The 23,307-nt window shown below is 47.6% G+C and overlaps 1 protein-coding gene and 1 long non-coding RNA gene across 6 annotated transcripts in view; one reads left to right on the top strand and one right to left on the bottom strand.

Moving 5' to 3' along the window:
- Positions 1-14,409: 14,409 nt before the first annotated feature.
- Positions 14,410-23,230, bottom strand: LOC105069126 (uncharacterized). The gene is made up of 3 exons (XR_006724945.2): positions 21,990-23,230; positions 20,593-20,840; positions 14,410-16,057 (listed from the first exon to the last, which is right to left on the bottom strand). It is a non-coding gene; the product is annotated as an uncharacterized LOC105069126 (long non-coding RNA).
- Positions 21,116-23,307, top strand: part of ARNT2 (aryl hydrocarbon receptor nuclear translocator 2) — a 163,966-nt gene continuing 161,774 nt past the window's right edge. For 2 of the 5 annotated variants that reach the window (XM_074354187.1, XM_074354191.1), the window contains exon 1: positions 21,116-21,649. In XM_074354187.1, coding sequence (XP_074210288.1) covers positions 21,619-21,649 — 31 coding nt within the window. In that variant the 5' untranslated portion in view covers positions 21,116-21,618. The remainder of the gene's footprint in view (positions 21,650-23,307) is intronic. The other 3 variants (XM_074354186.1, XM_074354189.1, XM_074354188.1) reach the window with 2 other exon arrangements.

Below are 23,307 nucleotides of genomic sequence, written 5' to 3'. Positions count from 1 at the left end.
CTAAATTGCAACCCTCCAGGTCCACAAAAACTAAGATGATGAGCTGCACAAAGAAGGGGTTGGAATGTGTGGAGTCAGGGGCTCTGGGCCACATGTCCCATCAGCTCTAGAACAATAAGTAGCCTTGGCTCTCTCTTGGCCATGCTCTGAGTCAACACTGCAGCGTCAACAGTCTGGGCACATCGACATACGTCTGTGGGTTATCTCTCTGGAACGAGGGTGTTCTTTGTGGAAAGAAGTAAATCTCCTGTTTCTGATAGGAGGCTGGGATCTTGACTTTATCTTTTGATTCTGAGGGGCTGCAATGAACAAAGAAGGAAAGATTATCTTCTTTTCCCAGTTTTCATCTTCAGGATGTTATTCTCAATGGCTGGGTGGGTTCAAAGATGGATGGGCTGGCAGTGAGGCATCAGGAGTGAAAACTGCCCTTCTGAGCTACAGCTCAGCAAACCTACCTCTGCCGAGACTGAGGAGCCCTGGGGGTCACCTGAGGAAGGAAACGTGGGCAAGGCTGATGCTGGTGCCACTCTGTGTATCCAGGTCTCAGACTTAGTCTTTTTTCCCCAGATCTCAGTCAAAAAAAAAAAAAAAAAAAAAGAAAAAAGAAAAAAAGAAAAAGAAAAAGAAAGGGTTCTCCTGTAGATTACGCCATTAAAGCTTTTTCCTTTTATTTCCTACACTTCCCCAGATCCCCTGTTAGAAACCTGGCTCAGTCCTGACTAGCATGTCAGATTTGTCCAGCTCCCAGAGGGCTAGAAGACATTAGGAAAGGAATAAAAACTTACCTCTGATGCAGTCTCTCAGAACTGTGTGTTCTAAAGATCTTCAGCTTCACTCAGTTTCTGAGGGAGGGATTTTTCACAGTATGATTTTTGAGGAAATTCTCCAGGTCAGCAGGTAAACAATTAGCAATAGGGCGCTTTTAGGTTGCCAGGTCAATATCATCATCCTGCCCCAATGATCAGAAGGGAAGATGTGGGACAAGAGTGAAACTCAAATGTTGTTTAGTGGTTTGGAGCCTGGGATGGCTAATTTCAGGTGTTAATTTGGTTCGGCTGTGGTGTCTACATGTTTGGTCAAGCACCAGTCTAGATGTTACCGTGGAGGTATTTTTTTAGAGGTGATTAACCTTTAAATCAGCCGACTTTGTGTCAAGCATATTACTCTCCATAATGTGGATGGGTCTCATTCAATCAGTTGAAGGCATCAAGAGAGAAAGACGAAGGTCCCCCAAGGAAGAGGGAATTCTGCCAGCAGCCAGCCTTTGGAGTGGAGATTGTCTCCAGCCTGCTAGCCCCTCCTCTGCAGATTTTGGACTTGTCCACCTCTACAATCACATGAGCCAATTCCTTCAGATAAATCTCTCTGTAGGCATACCTTATCGGTTCTGTTTCTCTGGTGAGCAATTATACGTAGCCCAAATTAACAAGGCTCTGAGATAACAGTGGTGCTCAGTCTGCTCTCTGCCCCTTCTTCATGGTCAGTTTGACGAAGAGTGGGCAGGAGAGTGGGTACAAATATGATAGAAGGGTTTGGGAGTTCGAGAAGGGGGGTCAGGAAGAGGGGTATGAGAAAGTTGCCCACAATGGGGAGTGGTTTTTGTTCACTGGCTGTATTAGCCTGTGGAGCACCAGCGCTGGAAGAACTGGGATGCACTTTCCGTCTCCTGAGCCTCCATCCTCACCCCCACACATTCTCCCAGTTTTTCTCTCATCTTTTGGGGTGACAGGGGTAGTCTGACCATCCTCACCCTGACTCAGGTGGAAATATCTCTGCCTGTTAAATGTCTTTTCTCAAGCAACAGCCACGTACCTGCCAAACATTGTGCCAGGCGCTGACTTGCAGAGAACTCTTTAATCAAAAAGTCCTGGAGACAGGTCCCATGGAGCCTGGCCCACTGCGCTGGCGGCTTGTTCACTTGTGCTATGATGCTGCTGAGAAGGCTCGATGGGTCCCTGTGTCCAGGTCCAAAACCCACATGTGCTAGGAAGTGAACACCTCCATTGGGACCCCAGATTTAAGGGCCATGTGGTGCCGCTGGCTTGGGAAGGTGGATGTCTGGCTTTTACACTCAAGACCGCCCAGCCCCTAATGCATTCCACATATTTTAGTCAATGGAAGTCCTATTTTCAGAAAACCTGTGGCAGCGGATGAGACAAAGGAACTTTACAGCAACAAGACACAAGGGATCAGTGAACTATGGCCATTTACCACTTTTTTTTGTCAATAAAGTTTTATTGGAAAACAGCCAAGCTGATCGCATAGTTTCCACGGCTGCTCTCGCCCTATAATCACAGAATCAAGTAGCTGCAGCAGAGATCACATGTGGTCCAGAAAGCCTAAACTATTTTCTATCTGGCTCCTTACAGAAAATGTCTGCTGACCCCTGAATCATGTGCATCTCTCGTCCCTAAAGAAGGCAAGGACCGCCGGTGATTCATCTTCCTCCTGACCCTCTCATCTGTGTTCATCTTGGGGCCGCGTCTGAGTACGAGCCGGGGCCCACGGAACATTGCTGTGTCAGCAGTGACATCACACAGGGTTCCTGGAACCCTCGGCGCTCACTCAGAACCCAACTGGAGGCTGTCGTTCTAAGAGTTTCCTGTGGAAAAATGACTTTAGCTAGCAGCTCACGACAAATGAGAACCACTGAAGGAGAAATGGGGATGTTGCCTAGAGCCAAAAAAAGTGGCAGGGCATCACTAATGCCTTCCTCCCGAGCTCAAGCTCACCCTGGCAGGGTGAAGTGTCAATTCAAGAGGAACAGACCTACTTCGAAGTCCCGTGGTGAGACTGGGGGGACATCTTTCTCCCGTGAAGGGAACTGGGCATGCAGTCTGGTTTCCCCAGGAAGAGAGAATCAGACCAAGAGAAGAAAAACACGCAGTGATGTCTGAACTACCCAACGGTGTTCGCACCCCAGAGGAGTAAATGAACACACAAATGAAGGAAAAAGCAAAAGAGGGAAAGAAAGCATAAATCTGGGAAAACACGAATACATGAATCTTACCTTGAGTTTTAAGATCTGTCAGCCACGGACAGTGACGCACTTCCTGATTACTCAGAGCTGCAGTCTCTGTACAGTGACTGATGGCAGCTTCAAAGATATCTCAGGAGAGGACACCTCCCTTCCCATTGGGACAGCTGTGGGTTTTATTTGTATTACGAGCAGCTTTGGGCAGATGGATGGGGGCAAAAGGAAGAAGACAGGGGACAGAAGAGGGTGGGAGGAGGGTTAGGGGGTCCAAAGTGTGTCCCAGAAGAGGAGTTGGTGTTTAACAAGAGGAACTTGGGGAAACAGAAAAGAAAAACAGCAGGAGATTCTGGAAGCAGGGTGGAGGACCAGGGTCTGGCAGAGGATGGATGCCAGCAGGAGTGACTGTGCAGCCTCAGCTCTGCTGTTCCTGGGCCCTGTCTGGTTCTGCGGCACACGTGGGCCAGAGGCCTGCATCTCTCCAGGAGAGCTGACCCCATCTTGAATCCTGGGCCCATCAAAGATGCTCAAAGGCTGATGATTTGGGGAACACTGGAAACCAACGAGTAAAGGAGAAGACCTCCAGGACCCCTTTCACCCTGAGGCGGGGGGACCCGCGGAGGAGGCAGAGGTAGAGTGCCTCTGAGACAATGCCCGGAAGGAAGAAAGAGACAGGGGAGAGCCAGGGCAGGTGGGGCTGGAGCAGGGAGCCCCACGCTGGCCCTGCTGGTCCTCACTGTGTCCTGGGCCCAGGGAGCTGTCAGTACCTAGAGCTCAGCTTTCCAGGGGATTGGGAGTCTGTAGAAATTTAAAAGTAAAGTGAAAACACAAATTGCAAAATATGAAACAATTTATTGAAAAACAAAATGAAAAGATAACAAAAACCATCCTTTCCTGTGGGGATACGTGTGTGTAATAAAATCTGCCTTATTCAAAGGACATGAGGGTCTGCATTTATCAATTAAAACAAATTTATTGGTTGTTCTCTATTTCCTCCATCCTTTATAACTTTTGTCTGTCATACATCTGATTCTGAAAAATGTATTGAAAATCTACAAATTATGCTTTTGCCATTCTCCATAGATTTATCTGAATTGGATATTAACTTATCCTTAAATTAACATTTCTTTGTATTAAAATTATATATGCAGACATCCATATATACACATAAATTACACTATCATTTTCAATGCTCTTAAACTTTATATCTCATATAATTTTTTTGTCTGTAATTTACTTTAAAAACAAGCTATAATTGCTATATACAGTACTGAATATAAAAAATAATGAATGAATTGGTGAATATGATAGAGTCAAGAAGATATCCCACCACAGCCCATATTTAATAACATGCAAAGGAAATAAGCACATTTTCAGTAAGATTTCAAGCAAGCAGAAGAAGACCTGATATGGTTAAAGTGAAAGGATAAACATTTAAAAATGCAGAGAATGTTTATTAAGCAGAAGTGGTTCCTTATCAAAGAAGAATAGGCAGGAATATTAAAGTACTAAAATGATACAGTTCCCAAAATACTCCATAAAACTAAAATCTGCATACAGAAGCATAAATCCAGAACATTCTCTGAAAGCTGCATGGCAACAATTCATGGGACTGTTAAGTTGATCTTTTCATGGATTTCCTTTCCAACTGCTCTTTGAACAGCCCTTGTGTACACACAGCAGAACCTCAATCTCATCAGTTGTCTCAGCTTTTATGAAACTGAGTTGTACTTTTATAATTATGAGAAGAAAAGTATATTTAAATATCTTTAAATAATATATATATAAATAAAATTATCAGTATAATTATATGTTACAATCATAAGAAGCAGATATTGGAGGGAGTCTGCAGCCAAATACTGGGTTTTTAATCCCATGTTACTGTTAAGGAGAAACAGCTGGGCTGTGTCTTTGTCCAATATAAAAATTACGTAATGCTGAGCATTCCTATGGAAAATTTTAATTTGGAAACTAATTTCTGCTAGTATTCAAGACTCAGAGAAACTGTGAGAAGGGACCACTGATGGCCATTACTAATGGTGTAAGCTGCTCACTTTTCCCCCTTTTAGAAACTTTCCACTGTTTCCCCCTCAACTTCTTCATGTCCTATCAGAGCACACTCAGAGGTTCAACATTTTAAACTTTAAGCACCGAATCCACATATACAATTCTGATATTATAAGTTCATCATTTTAATGACAGTGCTTACAATATACAGTCTGCTTTTTTTCCTATTCTCACCATGTGCTCAAAGCCTATTTGATTAAAAAAAAAATTTTCCCCACTGTAATCACTGAGAAACTTACATTAGGGGAATAAGCCATGAGAAAATCATATCTGGGAATAAAGAACCCAAGGCATAAATGTTTCTCCAGAATAAAACAAGACATTGTGGTCACAGATTTAGGAACGATACGGGAGTGACCCTCATGTCATTGTGTGTAAAAAGAAAACACACTTATGCGCAGATTTGCTGTAGGTAAGTTCCTGCAGGCATAGTTTTGAATTGCACAAGGGGTATGTCAAAGAGACAGGAAGGTAATTTTGGTAAGTGCCTTGAAGGTTAGAAGAATCTTTTCTGAGTGGAACTTTCACTTAGTCACGATTTAACAGCAAAATGAAGAACCAACAACATGACACGTGATCAGAGTCTGTAGATGCCTCTTTTCGAGAGCCAGCCCGCTGCATTCTCTGCTGGGCCTTCCCTCGCTGGGCTGAGCTTCCTCCCATGTCACTTGGTTGCCCACCAAACAGGATCAAGTCTGTGCCATTGACAAGCCCCAACAGAAAACCTTCATTAACTTGTTTACAGCAGAGCGTGGCATCATTTTGAATCGGACACTGGTTAAGCCTGCCCTGCTACTGTCATATGGGTGAGATCATCCTTCCTTACCCCGTCTGAGCCATCTGTTACACATCAGGGACGACTTACATTCCCTCTGCCAGCAAAATCTTGGGAGTTCCAGAAGCCAACTTTGTTCCAGGCCTGTTATGGACCAAGTGTTTGTGTCCCTCCCAAATTCCTATGTTGAAACCTTACCCCTGCCCCAGTGGTAGGAGGGGGTGGTGCCTTTGGCAGAGGACTAAGATTAGGGGAAGTCATGAGGTTGGGGCCCTCCCAAATGGGATGCCCAAATGGAATTCCTACTGCCATGCTAACACCTAAAACCCAGAAATACCTAACATGCGAATGGGCAAGTGAATAGTTAAATTGCGATCCATGTGATGCTAAGATACATGAATATTCAGCAGTGGAAGTGAAGAAGTTATGCACATGGATGCATATCACAGATGCTAATTAAGAAGTACAAATTAACTTTCCCTCCCCGCTCACCCCGCCCTCATCTTCTAGCCTTGCCCCTTCTGAGAAGCTCCTGGTGGCTGAGACCCAGGCTGGCTATTTTCTGTGAAGCCAGACATGCTGTTGGGACAGAGAGGAGGGACTTTTTTTTGGTAGGGCCTTATCTTCATCCATTCAGGCTGCTCTAACAAAAACACCATAGACCAAGTGACTTAAAAAACAGAAATTTACTTCTCACACTTCTGGAAGCTGGGAGTCCAGGATCAGGGGATGAGCATCCCATTTGTATATAGCACGGGCTAATTTTCAATCTTCTGTTTCAGTGACAGGGACATGCCATTCTTTAATGGGTGGCAGAGTTACTGCAGCTTTCTCTGCAGTTCTAGAACCATTATTTCGGGGTATCAGCTCTTTCATTTTAAGCAGGAGAAGGTTCACCCCAGTGGCTGTGGCAACAGCCAGGAGCACTTCCACCACCCTGGTGTTCTCTGAAGGCTCCTTGTTCCCCCGGGCTTCCAGAGACTTACACATTTTGGGAAGACTGTTGACGCTGCCTGGGGAACCCTTATGTAGGTCATTCTCACTCTTCTATCTCCCTGACTGCCCTACCTGACTAAAGGACACTGAAACTTAGTCACAAGGCTAGTGTGAGATTGAATGAAATAATGGACGTTAACGTCCCTGCTGGGCTGCTAGCTCACTAAAGTGACGTTCCTTTGGTTTATTTTTTTTAGAATCCTTTCCATTTTTGAAGTTGATGTATAGTTGCTGTACAATATTATATGTTACAGGCATACAGTATAATGATTCACAGTTTTCAAAGGTTATACGTCATTTATAGTTACTTATAAAATGTTGGCTATATTCCCCATGTAAAGTGACATTCCTTTGGAATTAGGAGCTAGAGGGCGCCCTGCTCCTGGGAAAATGCAAGAAGTGCCAAGGCAGCCCATGTGAGCAATGCCCATAGGAGTAACTGGCACTTATTGGGCACTTAATCTCATGCCAGGCACTATTCTTACTGGTTCATTCATGCACTCTACAAGTAGTTAGTAAGCACCCACTGTGTGCTAGAAATTAGTTTAGGAGTTGAAGACAGAACAGACAATCGGACACTCAAAGTCCCTGTCCTCGTGGCCCTCACAGTCTGGTGCAAAAGACCAACACATCAGGAGTGATGAGCACCGTGAGAAAAAGAAAGCCGTGTGATAAGGCAGAGAGGGGGCCGGTGGTGCTATTTTAAGGTAAGGGTCCAGGGTGTCAGAGCATATGGGAAGCAACACAGTGAAGTGTGCAGAAATCAGGATCTACAACACAGAACAGCAAGAGCGTAGAGACAGCAACGTGCCCACTGAGCTGGAGGATCATCGGCGGCGGGCAGGTGGCCGAGGCAGGGCAAGCCGGGGCCGGGGAGGGAGGAGGGAAACGAGGCAGGGGAGGTAGTCAGGGGCCAGGTATGTAGGACTTTTTAGCCATGGTTAGGGCAATGGATTCTGTTGTAAATGTGATGGGAGACCGTTGGAAGGTTGAGAGCAGAGTCCCATTATGTGGCTTTTAATTCGATAGTGTCCCTCCAGCTGCGGGGGCGGGGCTATGGGTGGGAGGGGCGGGGGCGGGGGAAGGGAACTGCACAATCCAGGGGCACAGCCCTGGTGGCTTGGAGTAGCCACTACGGATGTGATAGGAAAGGTGAGAAGAGGGCTAATTACTGATTGATTGGATGTGGGATGTGAGCAAAAGACAGAAAGCAAAAAAAAAAAAAAAAGAAAAAAAAAGAAATGGCAGCATATCCAAAATAAAAACTGGGAATTAAGGCCAAGACATATTCTGGACAGAAGACATATTTTGGACAAAATTCACTTGCAGGTTTTCTTTAAAGGATTCCTAAGACGGAACTGTAATATCAGTTCCCCATGAAATACATGTAAAATGTAGACTATTACAAACATCCTAAGACTTTGAGATGGTGTTTTCAGGAGGATTTGCCAAGTTAAACTTAACTCCTGGGCTGAGGTTTGGAGTCTGTGCTGGCCGGGGGCCTTAGGACGCCATTAGTGTGACTGCTCAGCGGCAAAGTTAATTACAAGGTTTATCACAGACCAGAGGGATGCTGGGGGTGGGGGTGTGTGGAGGTGGGCAGAGGGAGGCCTGACACCTGGCAAAGGTGTCGTCAGCCGGAGAAGCTGGGTGAACGGCAGTGCCACTACCGGATAAGGGGACCGGTTGGGGTAGAGCAGGTCTGGGAGGTGGGGGATCAGGGGTTCTGTTTTGACTGTGATGAAACTAAGATGTTTCTTAGACCTAAGTGATGATGTTATGTCAGCAGTTGGAGACAAGAAACTGGAGTTCAATACATATATTTTTCATATATTAACTACTTAATCCGCTTAACAAACTGTGGTACTTACTCCTATTATACCCATCTTCCAGACGAGAACACCAAGGCACAGAGAGGTTAAGTAAATTGGAACTCTTCATGTCAGTCATCTCTCAGGGCAGGAGCACATGATTCAAAAACCGTACAGGTAGAAGAGAGAGGTTGTCCCCATCGAGTCATTGGAGATTTTGGTTGGACCAGAGAAGTGATTATGGGGATCCAGCCCTTGGGGAAGTAAGGCACAAGTGAGACTTGAATTCAGACTCCTCACCTCACAGACTGCTTCATTACTCCTCGTTGCCACCTCACCCACCACCGATCTTCACTACTTCTCTCACAGCTTCCTCCATCACAGGTCCTCGTGGCCCAGGAGAAGTGGAAACAGCTGTGGCATCTTCCCCGTGGCCAAAGACCCCTACAATGAGGAGGGTTTCCCAGGATCTAGGAGCCCAAAGAGCATCGTTCCCCTCTGAGCTGTCTTGGAAGAAGCAGTAAGCTCACGAGTAAGAGACGGAGTCTTCCTCAAGATCTCAGTCTTTTCCTTACTTAGGAAGACGCTCAAACCTGCTCAGGATTTGGAAGGAAAATGCTTCCACCGGCATCTTGCAGACTCCCGTGCAGGTCTGTGGCACTAAAACCACAGGAGCAAGTAGTAGAAGGAATACGTCTCCCATCCTGCTCAAGTTCTAAAGCCGCCTTTTGTGTTTCCTATAAATGTATTCACTCTGTTCATTGGCCAGCCATGGAAACCGATAGCAGAGGCATTTTTATTAAGTTCTGACTCAGAAAGCTTAATTACATTTTGGCGGCTTTTCTCTAAGCCCCAGAAGCAAAAACTCTGTCCTCCCGCTTTTGCCCCTCAGGTCTGCGTATGAGGTGTGTCTTTCTAGAACATCCCAGCAGCTAAGAAAGGAGAAATTGTCCACTTCCTGATGCACGATGGGCTCTTCTGCTCTTTGTGGGAACTCCTTCTGACAGCAGACTTGTCCACAGATCAATATCTCCCTTTGAATTTGCAAACGATAAGGAAGGAGACCTGCGAGATCTAATTCCTGAATAAAATGTGGAGAGGAGCCTCCTTCAAGCTAGAGGGATGCTAGGAGTGAAGTGCGCAGAGGGAAGCAGGGATGCTGGCGGCACGGTGGAGGGACCAGTGCGGAGCTGCAGTCTTCCAGAGGAGGCGGAAAACAGAGACCAAGGCAGTCCAGCCCAGGTCCAGCTCAGGCCACACCGCATGCTAGGACCTGAAAGACACCCAGGATGGGGAACAGGACAGGGAGCTGGCCCAGAAATGGTGGAATGTCAGAGCTGGGCCACTTTACTACATTTGTATGAAAGGAACAAGGGAGAAAGGGAAGAGAGGGCTACCCATGAGAACAGGCCCAGCAGGAAGAATATTAAAAAATCTCATGGGCTGGGATGTGGAGGAGTGGGATGCTGAAGTTCGCTCCACTGGCTCCTGAGAGCTCATTGTTTAATGTTCAGGATTTCTGTGAGCCTGTTGACATCATGTGCCTGAGGACACTGAGCTGCTGAAAGGTTTTAGCTGGGACTCATACAGGCCATTTCCAGGCCTGCCCTTCACACCTCTTAGGCCAGTGAGCAGATGAGGATATTATTTTGCATAAACTCTTTGGATTGTTATTTCCTTTAGGGTCTCAGTGGTCCAGCCAGGGCGTCTTACTATAAACGGATTAGTCATAGCAACCCTTAACCACGGCTGGGGTGAGTGGCTGTCAGACACCCCCATCCCTCCCCCTAGAGTAGGTAACAGTGAGCTTCAATGAGTGGGGCCAACCCACTTTACCCAGTGTTTTTCCTGTGGGTTGTAGCAGTAATATTAATAGGTATCAAGTCAGACCGTCCCGGGTCAGTCCGGCACATGCTTCCCAGCACCGTGCCTTGCAACCGAAATTTTAACAGAGCAAAATTCTCTCATACGTCTAAATAAACACACAATAGTACTGTATAAGTATGCCACTGTGCATTTAGAAGTATCTCTTTCTCTAGGCCCAGAAATCATGTACACTCAAGAAAAATACAGATCGAAGGGGTCCCCGACTTTACAGAGAAGTCAGGTCCAAGGAACGAACGCCAGGCTGTACGCTGCTCGGAAGTGTGTCAGACGAGGGAACTGATCACTTTTAAAAAGGTGGTGAAGCAAGCAAGGGTGTTCCTTAATACCTTCTCATTTAACCTGAATTGCAACCAATTTATTCAAAACACTAACCTTTTGTGAGCCTTTGGCTTGGACTACATCCTTATCACACACTCACATCTTTTAGGCACGAGCACCTGCGTTTTCATGAACTTCGATCTAAGATGCAGCCTTTCCTCCCATTGTGACTACAGACAATAAATCACACAGCAGTGTATTCACAGTACCTGTGACCTCTCCCCCACGCTGTCCTCTCTTTTCACATTAACTATGGACATATCTAAGTATTGAACTGGTTAAAGAAAGAAGCACAGGTCTGTCCTACAGTTTCACAAATGGTTTACTGTTTTGATGGCTGAATTTCAATATAATTGGTTTCCTTTTGGAAAAAAAAAACGCAATGAAAGACCACTTCAGATCAGATAGGATGGTAATAGTTATTAATAAAATAATGATCATCATAATGAAAAATAGGACTTATTGCTGAGGATGTGAAGGAAGTACAAGCCTCATTCACCCTGCATGTGTCATGAGGATGTAACACGGTGCGGCCTCCGTGGAAGAGTGCTTGTCAACCCCTCAAGAAGTTAAACATGGACGTACTATAAGACCCAGCAATAAGGAAAAAAATCTGGATTTGATTTTGAAAAAGAAGCCCCATCCTCTCTTTGCAGTTCTTAAAAAGTGGACAGCTGCTTTAGTAAGAAAAGGCAGTGCTGTTCTTCTAAGGGTTGCTTGGACAGAAATGAACGGCTCGGCATGGTCTTATTTGCTATCTATTAATTTTAATGCTGCAAAGCACAGACGAGCCCTGGGCAAAGGCCCCAGCTGCACAGAGAGCAGGGAGCTGGAATTAGCTTTGGAAAACCTGGATTCAAGTCTGGCCCTGCTACGGAAAGGCTGTGTGTCCTTAGAGAAGTCCTTTCACCTCCTTGGGCTTTTGTTTCCTCTGTATAATGAGAGTCATAGCTTGCAGGGTTACTTACAAGAAGTAAAAGGTATAATTTAAATGAAAGCTTTCCAGCGTCCGCAGGTAGGTGGGGGGCTCCACCTCTCCTCTGAGTTCAGGTGGCACTTCTTATTCACAAGCCCATTGCTCCTGCCTCTGCGTTGTAATTCTATTTTGCCTGATTGTTTTCCCCTCCAGAGCGTGAGCAGATTATGTGTATGTGCTGGTGGTGGGGGTGGGGGGTGCCTATTTACTTCTGCTTTCCCTTTACACAAAAATAATAGTAGTTCCTGCAGATGACTCTTCAGTGAATGAAGGAATCAGTAAATGGGTGGGTGGGTGGATGCGGCAAACTCCAGTGTGTACACAGCCCTTGGTAATGGGTAGGGATGGGTGAGGTCTGGTGCAGCATTTAATCAGCTCCTCCTTTTCTGAGTTTTACGCGTATCATCCCTCTGCTTACTTGTTAGTTTTACCACGCGCGGATGTATCCCTGAAGCATGCATGCTTTCAAATTTATGTAACTTAAATCATACTTACGGATTCTTCTGAAACTTAACTTTTCTTATTCAAAATTGTGTTTTTAAGATTCAGCTGTGTTGAGGGGGAGGGTATAGCAATATAGCTCAGTGGTAGAGTGCAACACAGCATGCACGAGGTCCTGGTTTCAATCCCCAGTGCCTCCATTAAAACTAACTAAATAAATTTAATTACCTCCTCCTATCAAAAAAAAAAAAAGCTGAAAAAAAAAAAAAGATTCAGCTGTGTTGATGTGAGTATCAACAGTTCATTCATTCTCACCATCATGTATTCTTCTATTCTGAGAACACACCATGTTGTGTTTTTTCATGCTCTTACCTATGGCTCTCTGGGCTCTTTCCAGTTTGGAGCTATTAAATAAAATGCTGCCATCGGCATCTTTTTGCAAACTGGCAGTGTCCCTCTGCAACCCTGTGCATTTGGGGGCTTATGTGCTATGATGGCCCGAAGAGCTTCCTGATCCGATAGTGCAGGGAATGGAACACAAAGTCCAACCGCAAACCTTAGGAAACACGACTCTGGGCTTCAGAGAAGTTATTTCAGTTCACTTCTGATTTCACAAGAAAGTTCAACAATCTGGGGTGGAATCTGTGTGGCGGACATTGTCAATAGGACAAGGGACAAGGCACTCATCACAGTGTGTATTCAGTTGGTCACCAGTGAAGGCAGGATAACAGGTCTCCTGCCATCTGAGTGACCAAATCCTATCCTGGGCGTTGAGGGCTTACGAGGAAAGTCACATTTCAAGTTTGTATGTTATAGTATCTATCAGTTTGGACAGGTTCTTTTTTGCATAAATTAACACTTGGAGATTGAGTGAGCAAGAACTTTGGAGTCTGATCAACCTGAGTTCATATATTTAGTTCTGTGACCTTGGGACAGTCACTTAACCTCTATGATTATCAGTCACCAGATCTGTAAAATGATAATAATAAGCAGATGTGCATAAAGGGTTAAATTAAATATATACAGAAATAATTTTTCAATCTTTTAAGCACTTTGTATAGATAGTATATGTGTAGATACAGGCTTAGATACTCATATGAATACAAATGTGATATAGTTTTTCTATAGATTGTATTGATTAAAGTTGGGAATTGGTGAGACCAGGATCCTCTCCTGGGAGGTCAGGGGATGCTCAGCATCACCTGAAGCATGACCACTGCCCATGGTCCAGAACGTTGGCTTTTTAAGAACTCAAACAGAGCTCATCAGGCGTTGAGGCATAGACTGAACTGACCAAATGCCAATCTATTTTTAATAGGGAACATAAATACCACATTCCTCCCCTTGGCTGGTCAGTTCATTACTTTCTTATGGCAAAGTCTCCTTAGGTAGCCGGATTATACACTAAGGGCTGGGTGGGCAGGGTGGTGTGTGGTGTGTGGTGTGTGGTATGGACCAGACGCTGAGTGATGGGAGATTAGAAAGATGGCCTATGGCCAGTATCACTGAGTCATGACAGCCTGATGCATAGGTCCCACTGGTGTCCTGGACACACTTGGCTTTTGGCATGTTCCTTGACAAGGCTCCTCATAGACCATTCCTTTTTGTTGCCAAAGGAGTTCTTGGATATGCTTGTTTTTTGATTTTTTAATCGTTAGTCGTAACTAGTCTATTTCTTTTTATTTGAATATGTATTTATCAGGTCTTGCTTAGATTTTCTAGTCTTGTTCTTTTTGCTTTTGAACCAAGAAAGATCTTCTAAGTCAATGTCTGCTTTATTCTTTTTATGTTTTCTTCCCACCCATGAGCCCTGGGCTGGGTGTCCCATTCTCAGCCCAGGATCCTGCCTTCTAACTCGTAACACACCCACCTTGCCCAGGATGCTAAAATGGTACCCATCAATGCCATCTCTAACCTGTAATTCCCTAATAGATACAAAAACCAGGGACAACTGGCATGTTTCTAAGGTTTACCTCTGAATTACATACTAGATGGTTTTTAAAGTTCACCTCTAAAAGTCAATGACTGTGTTTAAAACAGGAAGCTTTTCAAAAGACCAAAGTCTAACCCCTCAGTGAGTGAGACTGAGTGCTCTCAAAATAAATGTTCTTAAACAGAAACATGCTCAAGTTCCCTCTAAGAGTATAACCTACAGGAAGGGAAGTCATTGTCACCTGTCCTTTATTTGTGGTAATTTGCATGTTAATGATTGAACAGTTGCAGACCAGTTGGTTGGATAATGAACTCGGTCTAGACGTGTTGTATCGGAGTAACCAGTGTGGACGCTAACAGAATGCCAAACATCACTTGGAAAGAGAGATTAATCATTAACCCTACTAATTCACTTGGCATTTTTAAGCAAAAATGACCTCCTTAAATATATAACATGGGTAAAGACCAAATGTACATGGTTAGTATTACCTGCTAAAACTTCCAGACAATCTTGTTATGCTGGGAAAAAAAATTGTTGTCATTTGTGAGGTGGTTTCCGAAATAAATTAATCCAAACAAGAAAGTGGTTATCTATTAGAATCTGAATAATTTCACACACATGGTATTTCTTCACTAGTAAGGCCAAATCAGAAATACCCAAGCCTGTGAAACAGTGGTGCTCAAGTGACGTGAAAGTCACAAAGGGCTGAACTCACATGAGAGGAGTCGTCGTAATTACTACTGGAAAGGGAGTTACTGAAATTGTTCTCGTGCAGTTGGAGAAAATAAAGATCTACACTGTAGGCCGCTGAACACTGAGTAGAGTCTCTTTTCTCACACTTATTTCCAAGAGTAACTGATGTAGCTTTTACTATGAATCAGCATTATAGAAGGGAGTTAAAAATAAAAACCCGGCCAAGAGGAGTTAAAAAAGATGCGGGGGTTCCATCTCACTGGAAATGGATGAGATGTTGCAGAGAGAAGAAACGTTTAGTTCTGTGTATCTTATCAAGGAGGCCCTGGAGGGGCGGCATGGTGGGTTACATGACCACTCATGTCTGATAAGACACTCAACCACTCACTCCATGAACATGAGGCATCTCCGTGTGGGTCAGGATATGAGCTAGGTCTCAAAGAAGGAAAAATACGAAGGCAGTAGCTCACAGCTTAATGAAAGAAGAGAAAAAAAACATGTAAAAATCAATCCCAGTACAGTGAGATCTGTGCTAAAATAAAGGAAAAGGAGGGGTATGGGACCCCTACATGGAAGGAGTCATGCAGTCACGGTCTGGAAGGAAGGAGACAATCAAGAAATGGTGGCTGATGAATGAGTTCATTGGGGGATGCACATTTTGGGCAGAGGAAACCTCACGGTGTGTGTAGGAAACGACCAGGAGCTGGAGTTTACTGGAGCATCGCTGTTGGTGGGTGATGGAGAGTGAGTGTCAGAGGTCAAAAAGGATAGGTAGGTGGATGAGATACACAAAGGCTCTTTCCAAGGGCTCAGCCGTGGGACTAATGGATAAGCGCTGCTTTTCTGTGCTGACTGGATCATTCTCTGCATCTCTCCTTGTTAATTTTTCCTCCTGCTTTAGTTTTTCCCCCTCTGCGGCGGCCGTCGGTGGAAATGTCCTCCTGGCCTTCTTGTCCTTGTCTTGGAATAGCATCCTTGTGTTTTTCAGCGCTGCTTCTTTGTGGTCCCAGCCAACAGGGTTTCATCCGGAGCTGCGTTCTTCTCACACGATGGGCTCTCCTATGCCAAGATGCAACAGTCTCATCACCTGCCTCCTGGACACGGTTGGACTAGAGGTCGGCATCCATGCCAGGGCCAGCCCCAGTCCCTCTCTGTTCGTAGGAGCCAAAGACCGTTTCATCTCTACCTGTCAGGTGGAAGAAGGCGGTGTGTAGTGAGAAAGAGTGGCCCACAAAGAGAAAGAGAAGAGAAAAATATTCACAGTCCTGGCAACGTTCAGGTGCTCGGTTCCAGCTCTCCTGAGGTCTCCCTGCGTCCCTGCCTTCTGTGGTCTGCTCACTCTTTCTTTGGATTACCTGGGCATCTTTATCCTCTCACCAGAAAGCTCGTTCCTTTGAGCCAATTTGAGTTGGGGAGTTGCTGTGGTTTTGAATTCCTTTTTCCCTTTTCCAACTTGTCCCATCTCATCCTTGGCTATTAAGCCTTACCTCTCCAGCAACAGCAATAATAGCAACAAATACATGACACCAACCACATGCCAGGTGATGCTCTAAGCTTTTTACAAATATTAAGTCATTTAATTCTCACAAAATTCCTCTGGGGTAAGTGCTATCATATGCCTATTTCATCGACGAGGAAACGGAGGCGCAGAGAGTTTAACATACACAGCAAGTTAAGTAGAGTTGCTGACTTGAACAGGAGCTGGCTGGCTTTGGATGTCATGGTCTGAGAGCAGCCAGTCTGATGCCGCCAGCAACTGAGGAAGCCAGGGAACTCAGCAAAAGGGCAAAGGCAAACATGCTGCCCCAGGATCCAAAGAAGCTCAGGCCTTAGGACACTGGGTTCTTTTAGCACCAGAGCAACTCCCGAGAGATAGACATCTCTAGGGAGGAAGGTTAAGCCTGTCCCATTATGGTCCAATCATTGTCTCCAGACCCACTCAGTCATAGCCACGTGCTTTCCCCTCGGCCCTGGTGGTTTGGGCCCATACCAAGAGGGGCAGCTGCGCTCAGGCAAATGCAGCAGTCTTATGGCCCCACACTGGCCAAGAGTAAACAACAAACCTCAAGTCAACATATCTAACATTTATCATTTGTTGTTGTTTATTTGAGCTATCAAAACCTGGAAAAAGCTTAAAGTCTATACTGCCATTGTGATTTTTGTCAATTTCTTCTTGAACTTTGATTCCTCCAAGTTCATGGATGGTGCATTTTTCACTGTAGATAGGTTTGTGTTATATTCTGACTTAAGGTTGTCCTTTGTACCATGTAGCAGGGGCAGAAATGTACTCACGCCATGTTCCTTTGAGCCCAATGGACCTTAACCTTGACAGTTCATGGTATCTCTGGTTTACATCCATCATCTCTCTTGGAAAGCTCAGTCTCTCCCAGACGAATGCACAGTCATTCTGACTCCTTCATCCTCCCACCCCCTCTTCAAGGTGGTGTCTAGGTGGTCGGGGAGGGGGCTGGTTGGGGAGAAGAGAGCCCTGGACTCTTGCTCACCTCCACGCTGAGTGCCTGGGGTGGTCATTTGGCTGGTGAACTTTAAGGTCTCTTTAGGAGGGCTTGACTGGGGCTGAAGTCTGTGGCCTTGAACTTTCGTTCGTCCAGTCCCACTCCCTGTGGCCTCGGAGCCTTCAACCAGGATCCGTTAATCTAGACTCTCTCAATACCTTTGTGTCCCTGCCCACCCCACCCCCACCAAGGAAGTGTAAGGGTCCCCAGCCCACCACATAGAGGCCACACGTGCGCCATGTCAGGCCAGCTCCGTGGCCGCATCCCTCAATCCCTGCAGAACCACCCTATGTGGTACCTTCTCCCAGGCTCCCAAATGGGGGAAACCTCTCTGCTTTTGGCTTTCCCGTCAGCTTGTCTGATATGCCTTCCCTAGGGCTTGGGCCAGAAGATGGCAGAACACATGGGTTCCCTCCCCTCCTCTTTCTTTGCCCGGTCTCCGTGAAGGTAAGGCATAATGATCTTCCCCCTTCCTACCCCTTCTGTGGGGAGGGACTTGCCACACTTTGCTTCTTCGTTTTGTCATGTCATCAGAATAGCATTTTAAAATCTCTAATGCGTGCAGATTATGTTACCACATTCAACTGCATCTGAAGCTTTACTGTAATTGAGCACAGCAGTTAACATCATCCCCATTTTACAGATGGGGAAGTGAGACTTAAGAGGTGAACAAAGTTCCCAGGGTAACAGAGTAAGTCAGGGACAGAGCCAAGACCTGAGCTGTGCTTTCTGCCTCAAAGGCCAGTGCTTCCGCCTTTTTGTATAAAACAGATCTCGTCTGCCTGTGATCTAAGTCCGTGACTCTGAGAGTGAAGGGAAGACCTACTGGCTAAGGGTGACGAGGGGACAGCCTGGACAGAGCGCCTGCGGCAGGCTGCGTTCTGCAGAGTTAAAGATAAGGAAGTAGGGAGTAACAGAGGCCTACAAGCCCTTCTCTCCAGTGAAGAGAAAGAGGATGGAAAGCAAGGAGGAGTGAGGAAGTGTTGAGAGGAGACATAAAGTATATGACAGAGAAAAAGCCCCATGGTTACAGATACTACAGACGGTCCATTATTTGCCCCACCACGCCCCCTACTTCCCAGGAAGGCCACGGTGCCACTCCCGGCCCTTTGCTATCTTAAAGTCAAAAGAAGGTAAAATTCCCGGGGTCATCATACATTATACAGTGGAAGTCCTGTCTCTCGTATCAAAGGGATATGCAGCAGAGTCGAGGTGACTGCTTTCCCTCACCAAGCGTTACCACTGTGTGGCTGGCAACCCGAGTCGTTTCTGGGAGGACCTTACCCAGAATCACATGCTCCTAGCCCAGAGGGTCTGTGTTAACTTCTTCTTGAAAATGCAAATTTCAGCTCCAAATGCAATAGCCTCCTTTGGAATTTAAAAGAGTTCTAGGTTGTTTAAAGGTTGAGTGGAATTCCTGAGCCTGTTAACTGGTCACAGTCTACTGACTCTCATAATTAGCACGGGACCACTGTACTGTGCAAACGCCACTCAGTACTCAGCAATGACTAACCGCTCCGTCTCAGACTGTTTACTTAAGAGTGGACGGCTCTCATCCACAATCGATGTTTCTGGGTAGTTACTATTTAACACCAAGAGATGAGAGAGGGTGACCCAGTCCCTTATCCCTTCACAACACCCCCCACCCCAACTCCAGTTCCATCCTGGCCACCAAATCCCAGCATTCTAGGTGACCCACTTCCAGATCTTGTCTGGCTATAGAGGCGTGAGACCTTGGAAAAGTCACTTCCCTACCCCGAGCTTCAGTTTCCTTATCTGCAAACTCTGGGGGCTGAATTGGGTGATGTCAAAGGTCTTTTCTACCTGTAAGGTGCAGTGATTAAAGGAGAAGATGAAATGTCTCCTTCTCTGTTAAAACTCAGGTATATTTATTACTGACTGAAAACAACAGCACGACAGACTCCAAGCAGACTATGGCAAGTATCTCAACGTCTTGGAGCTGTTCACATTCCACCTCTTATTTCCATGGACAAATGCAAGAAGGACTAAAGATATTTGCAGAGTAACATTTTATAAAAATGGCAGAAGGCAAGAGCACAGTTAAATATATGTGTATATAATGGTCACCTTCCCTATAATTTCATTTTTTAGGGAGAATATTAGAAATGTATTTGTTTGGAGACAATACCAAAATGAGCCACATGTGGTGGCAGACATGTGAACGCCAAGGAGAGGAACTTGCTTACTTCTAAGCGGGGTGGAAAGTTGGAGAATGGAAAGAGCTTGGTGGGAGTGGGGATGCAGCGAGGTGGGTGCTGTGTGAGCAGTCAGAGACAGAACTGTCAGTGGGGAGCAGGGCCCAAAAGGGGATTGTTCCGGGTCGCAGGTACGTCTAAGATGGATTTGACCTTGCTTGAGGTGGAATGAGTGAGGTCAGCCTCCTCTTTCATTTACCCTAACAGATCTTCCGTCAAGTACACTGGGTATTTATTACGTGCACGTGGGCATGTGAGTGTGCTGCCTTTGGGGGTATGTGGAAGAGAGGCTGAGCTCTCACTGGACCGATGCCAGGGAAATCAGGGGCAGCACTTTGAGACAAGGATGCGCTGGTCCCAGATGATGCCTGAGCTGCTCTCTTTGTACTTACCATCATCTGGCTGGTCCTGGCTTGTCTCGATGCCGGGTGCACACGTGCCTCAGTCTTCACTTGAGGTGTCTTTCTTTTCCACCTCTCCACGTCCTGCTCATTTCTTCAAAGCCTAGTTTACATTTTCCCTGATCCCTCCCCCCTCTCTCTGCCCTCTTTCATTCACCAGTGACCACAATGCCCCCAGGCAGCGTGCTTCCTGAGTGCAATACCTTAGTTTGCTACTCACTTCGCCAGCCCAGACTAGAAGTCCGGGTGGGCAGAGCCCCTGTGGCTCTCTTTCCATGGTCCCTCCAACACCTAGCTTCGTGCCGGCACAAAGCACACATTCAACTTCTTTGAATCGATAAACAAATGAATATCATTAAGCACCTATTAGTCAGATCAATAGTGACAAATACTCCTGGAAAGACAATGCTTATTTGAAAATATATCCCAAGCATTTTTTCTGTACACCACCCTCCCCCCCAACACACACACACATACACACACACACACACACACACACACGTGCTTCTTTGTCAGGATTTAAGACAGTCCCATGTTTTCGCAAACATGTCTACATTTAGGAGACTTCTTGCCTTTTGTGGCTCTCACCTGGGACGTGTTTATTCTTCCATAGACCTTCACTGGGCACGCACTATGGGGCTGTCTTCTTCCTAAGAGCCACCATCTCTCAGAGGCATCCTAGTGTCTGGCAGAACAACAGTCCCTCGAAGCTCTCTACAGCCTAACTTCACCAGGATATGCAGACAAAAGCCAGTTAAAGGAGCTTTTAAGTTCTCATTTGGTTGTATAAATAAGACTCTTGTAACAACTTCAAGTAGTTACCTTCGACAGTCACCCTGCAAGAAGGCAAGGAGAGCTGAGAGCCTGTTTCAAAACCGAGTCATTCACAATTTCCCAGGCCGGCTGCCTCTGCCTGGGTGTTTACTGGGTGCACTCTGAAGCAGTGGCCTTGGAGTTCGTGGGCACGGGGGCCACATCTCTGGCCCCGGGAGCCGAGCGGTGCGGCCCTGGCATGCTAAGTGGGCAGCACTGGGGCGCCTTTGTTTCCCGCCGTCTCCGAGGACCCGCTTCCCTCTGAATCTTAATGGGCTGCTCCCCCACCCCCTCAGCCCTGGCCCTGTGGCCGGGGGCCAGCGCCCCTCTGTCACGCATCCCGGACCCCTGGGGTGGGAGTAAACCCGGACCCAGCGAGTGGGGAGGGGGGTGCCTCAAGCCCCAGCCTGGGCAGGCCGAGCACCTGCGAGGCCCGCGGAGGAGGCCCCCGGCTCCGGGGGGGGGGGGTCCCGCCGCCGCCGCCCGCGGCCCCAAGTCTCGCGGTGCTGCGGCCTGGCCCGGGGAGCCGCGGCCCGACGCCCCCCGCCGCGTGACAAAGGCTGGAGCCGGAGGAGGAGGCCGAGGAGGGGGCGGAGGCGATAAAGGCGGGGGGCGGCGGGCGGCCGCGGCGGCGGGAGAGCTCCGAGGCAGCGCCCGCCCGCGCCGTCCTTTGTGTGGCGGCGGCGGCGGCGGCGGCGGCGGTGCCTGGGCCTGCGCCGGCCGCGCCTGCCCCGGGGGGCGCCCGGCTCCGCGCCGCGCCTCCCCGCCCCCGCCCGGCGCGCGCCCAGCCTGGCGAGCAAGATGGCAACCCCGGCGGCGGTCAACCCTCCGGGTGAGTAGCGGCCGCGGGCCCCGCCGCCTGGCGCAGCCCGCAGGCCCTGCCCGGGGCCGGGGCGGGCCGGAGGGGCTGGGCGCGCCGAGCGCCCCCGGGAGCGCGGAGCCGGGCGCTCAATCCCCCGGGTGGGGTGGGGGAGCGGCTGTCACTCCGCGCGGCAGCGGCAGCATCAGCACCAGCACTGGCAGCGGCATCTCCATCCCGATCCCTGCCCATTCCGGTCCCCAGGATGGGGCAGCCCTGACCCCCGGGCGGTGGTCGCTGGCCCCTCATCCTTAGGAACCAGAGGGCTGGCGCAGGATCCCCTCAAGTTCCTAAAATAACCACTTTTGCCTACCTCATCCAACGCATTTTTTTCTTCAGGTCCCGGCCTTGTGGCATCGCGGCGTCAGCGGGTCGGGGTGGGTAGGAGGGTACCGCGCTGACGGAGGGAAAAGTTTGGAGCCAGGATTCAACAGGGTGGAACTCCCCGGATCTCCCCTCCCCGCCCCGCAGCTCCCCCCACGCCGCCCCCCAGCAACTGCTGGTCCTTTGCGCCGTTTGCGACTAGCTACCGTGTATCTTATCTTTAACGGACACAAAAAACCCAGGCTGTAGAAATACAGTGTGGAGCAGCCCCGCCCAGCGCAAGTCACATCCTGTGCCTTCTAGGGCTGACCTGTTCTCAGGGTGCGATCTGTGACAACTGTGCTCTTTCTGAAAAAAATGGAAAAGAAGTCATAATCAAGTATTGACCTGTTTGGGGATTGTAGTAGGGAAATTCTATTTTCGTGGGGAAATATACCCTATCTGATGAGTAGAGCAGCCTGAGGGAGGTCTGAGAATGGCCAGGGGGACACCTAGGCTGACTGCTACAAAGTTTTGGGTGTTGGGCAGTGACTGCTATGGCCATGGCATGGTGCTGGGACCCTGTGGTGGATGCAGGGAGAGTCAGAGACCAGCCCTCAGAGAATTCCCGGTAGAGGGAGGTGGTGGGGTAGGGATGGGGGTGTGAACACCCACCATACCTAGAGAAGAAAAAAAAAAAGGGTCATCAGAATTAGGAATGAAAGATCCCTTCTATCTAAAGTGGTTAGGGAAGACGTTTGGAGATTGGGCATTTTAGACCTGGACTTTGAAGAACTGAAAGGTTTGACTATAGAGTCAGGCGCTGAAGGGACTTGCAGGTGGAAGGGACAGCATAAGTGATGGTGGACTTCCTCTGAGCATGCATAGTTGCCAGTGAGTGGTTGGGGCACTGGGGATATAAGAGGGAGCAGTGGGATTTCACAGAGTAGTTTGGCGGTGGCTGTGAAGGGCAGGCTGAGTAGGGACTCTCTCCCTCCACACTGGGTCCTCAGTGGTATTGAACAGGGAAGTCACATGAGCACGCATCTTCTGAAAGATTAACTTGTCAGCTATGTTAAGGTCGCATAGAAAGGAAGGAGCAAGACTAGAGGCAGGGAGGCCTGGTTGAAAAGATGCAGGTGCTTGGAAGGTGAGCCTTGGCGGCACTGGCTTGGATCAGAGAGAGGAAGGCCAGCACCGCTGGGCAGGTGGAGGAGCCAGACTTGCACTGCTTGTTTGGGGTGAGGGTGAAGGAAGAGTCCATGGAGACACACACGGGAGAAGCCTGAGTAGTTCCAAGGAAGGAGATTCCGTCAGGAGCAGTAGGG

The sequence above is a fragment of the Camelus bactrianus genome, chromosome 27 (assembly GCF_048773025.1).
Source record: "Camelus bactrianus isolate YW-2024 breed Bactrian camel chromosome 27, ASM4877302v1, whole genome shotgun sequence".
NCBI lineage: Eukaryota > Metazoa > Chordata > Mammalia > Artiodactyla > Camelidae > Camelus > Camelus bactrianus.
The sequence above is the reverse complement of the archived record's forward strand: the minus strand, read 5'-3'. Positions and strand labels throughout refer to the sequence as shown.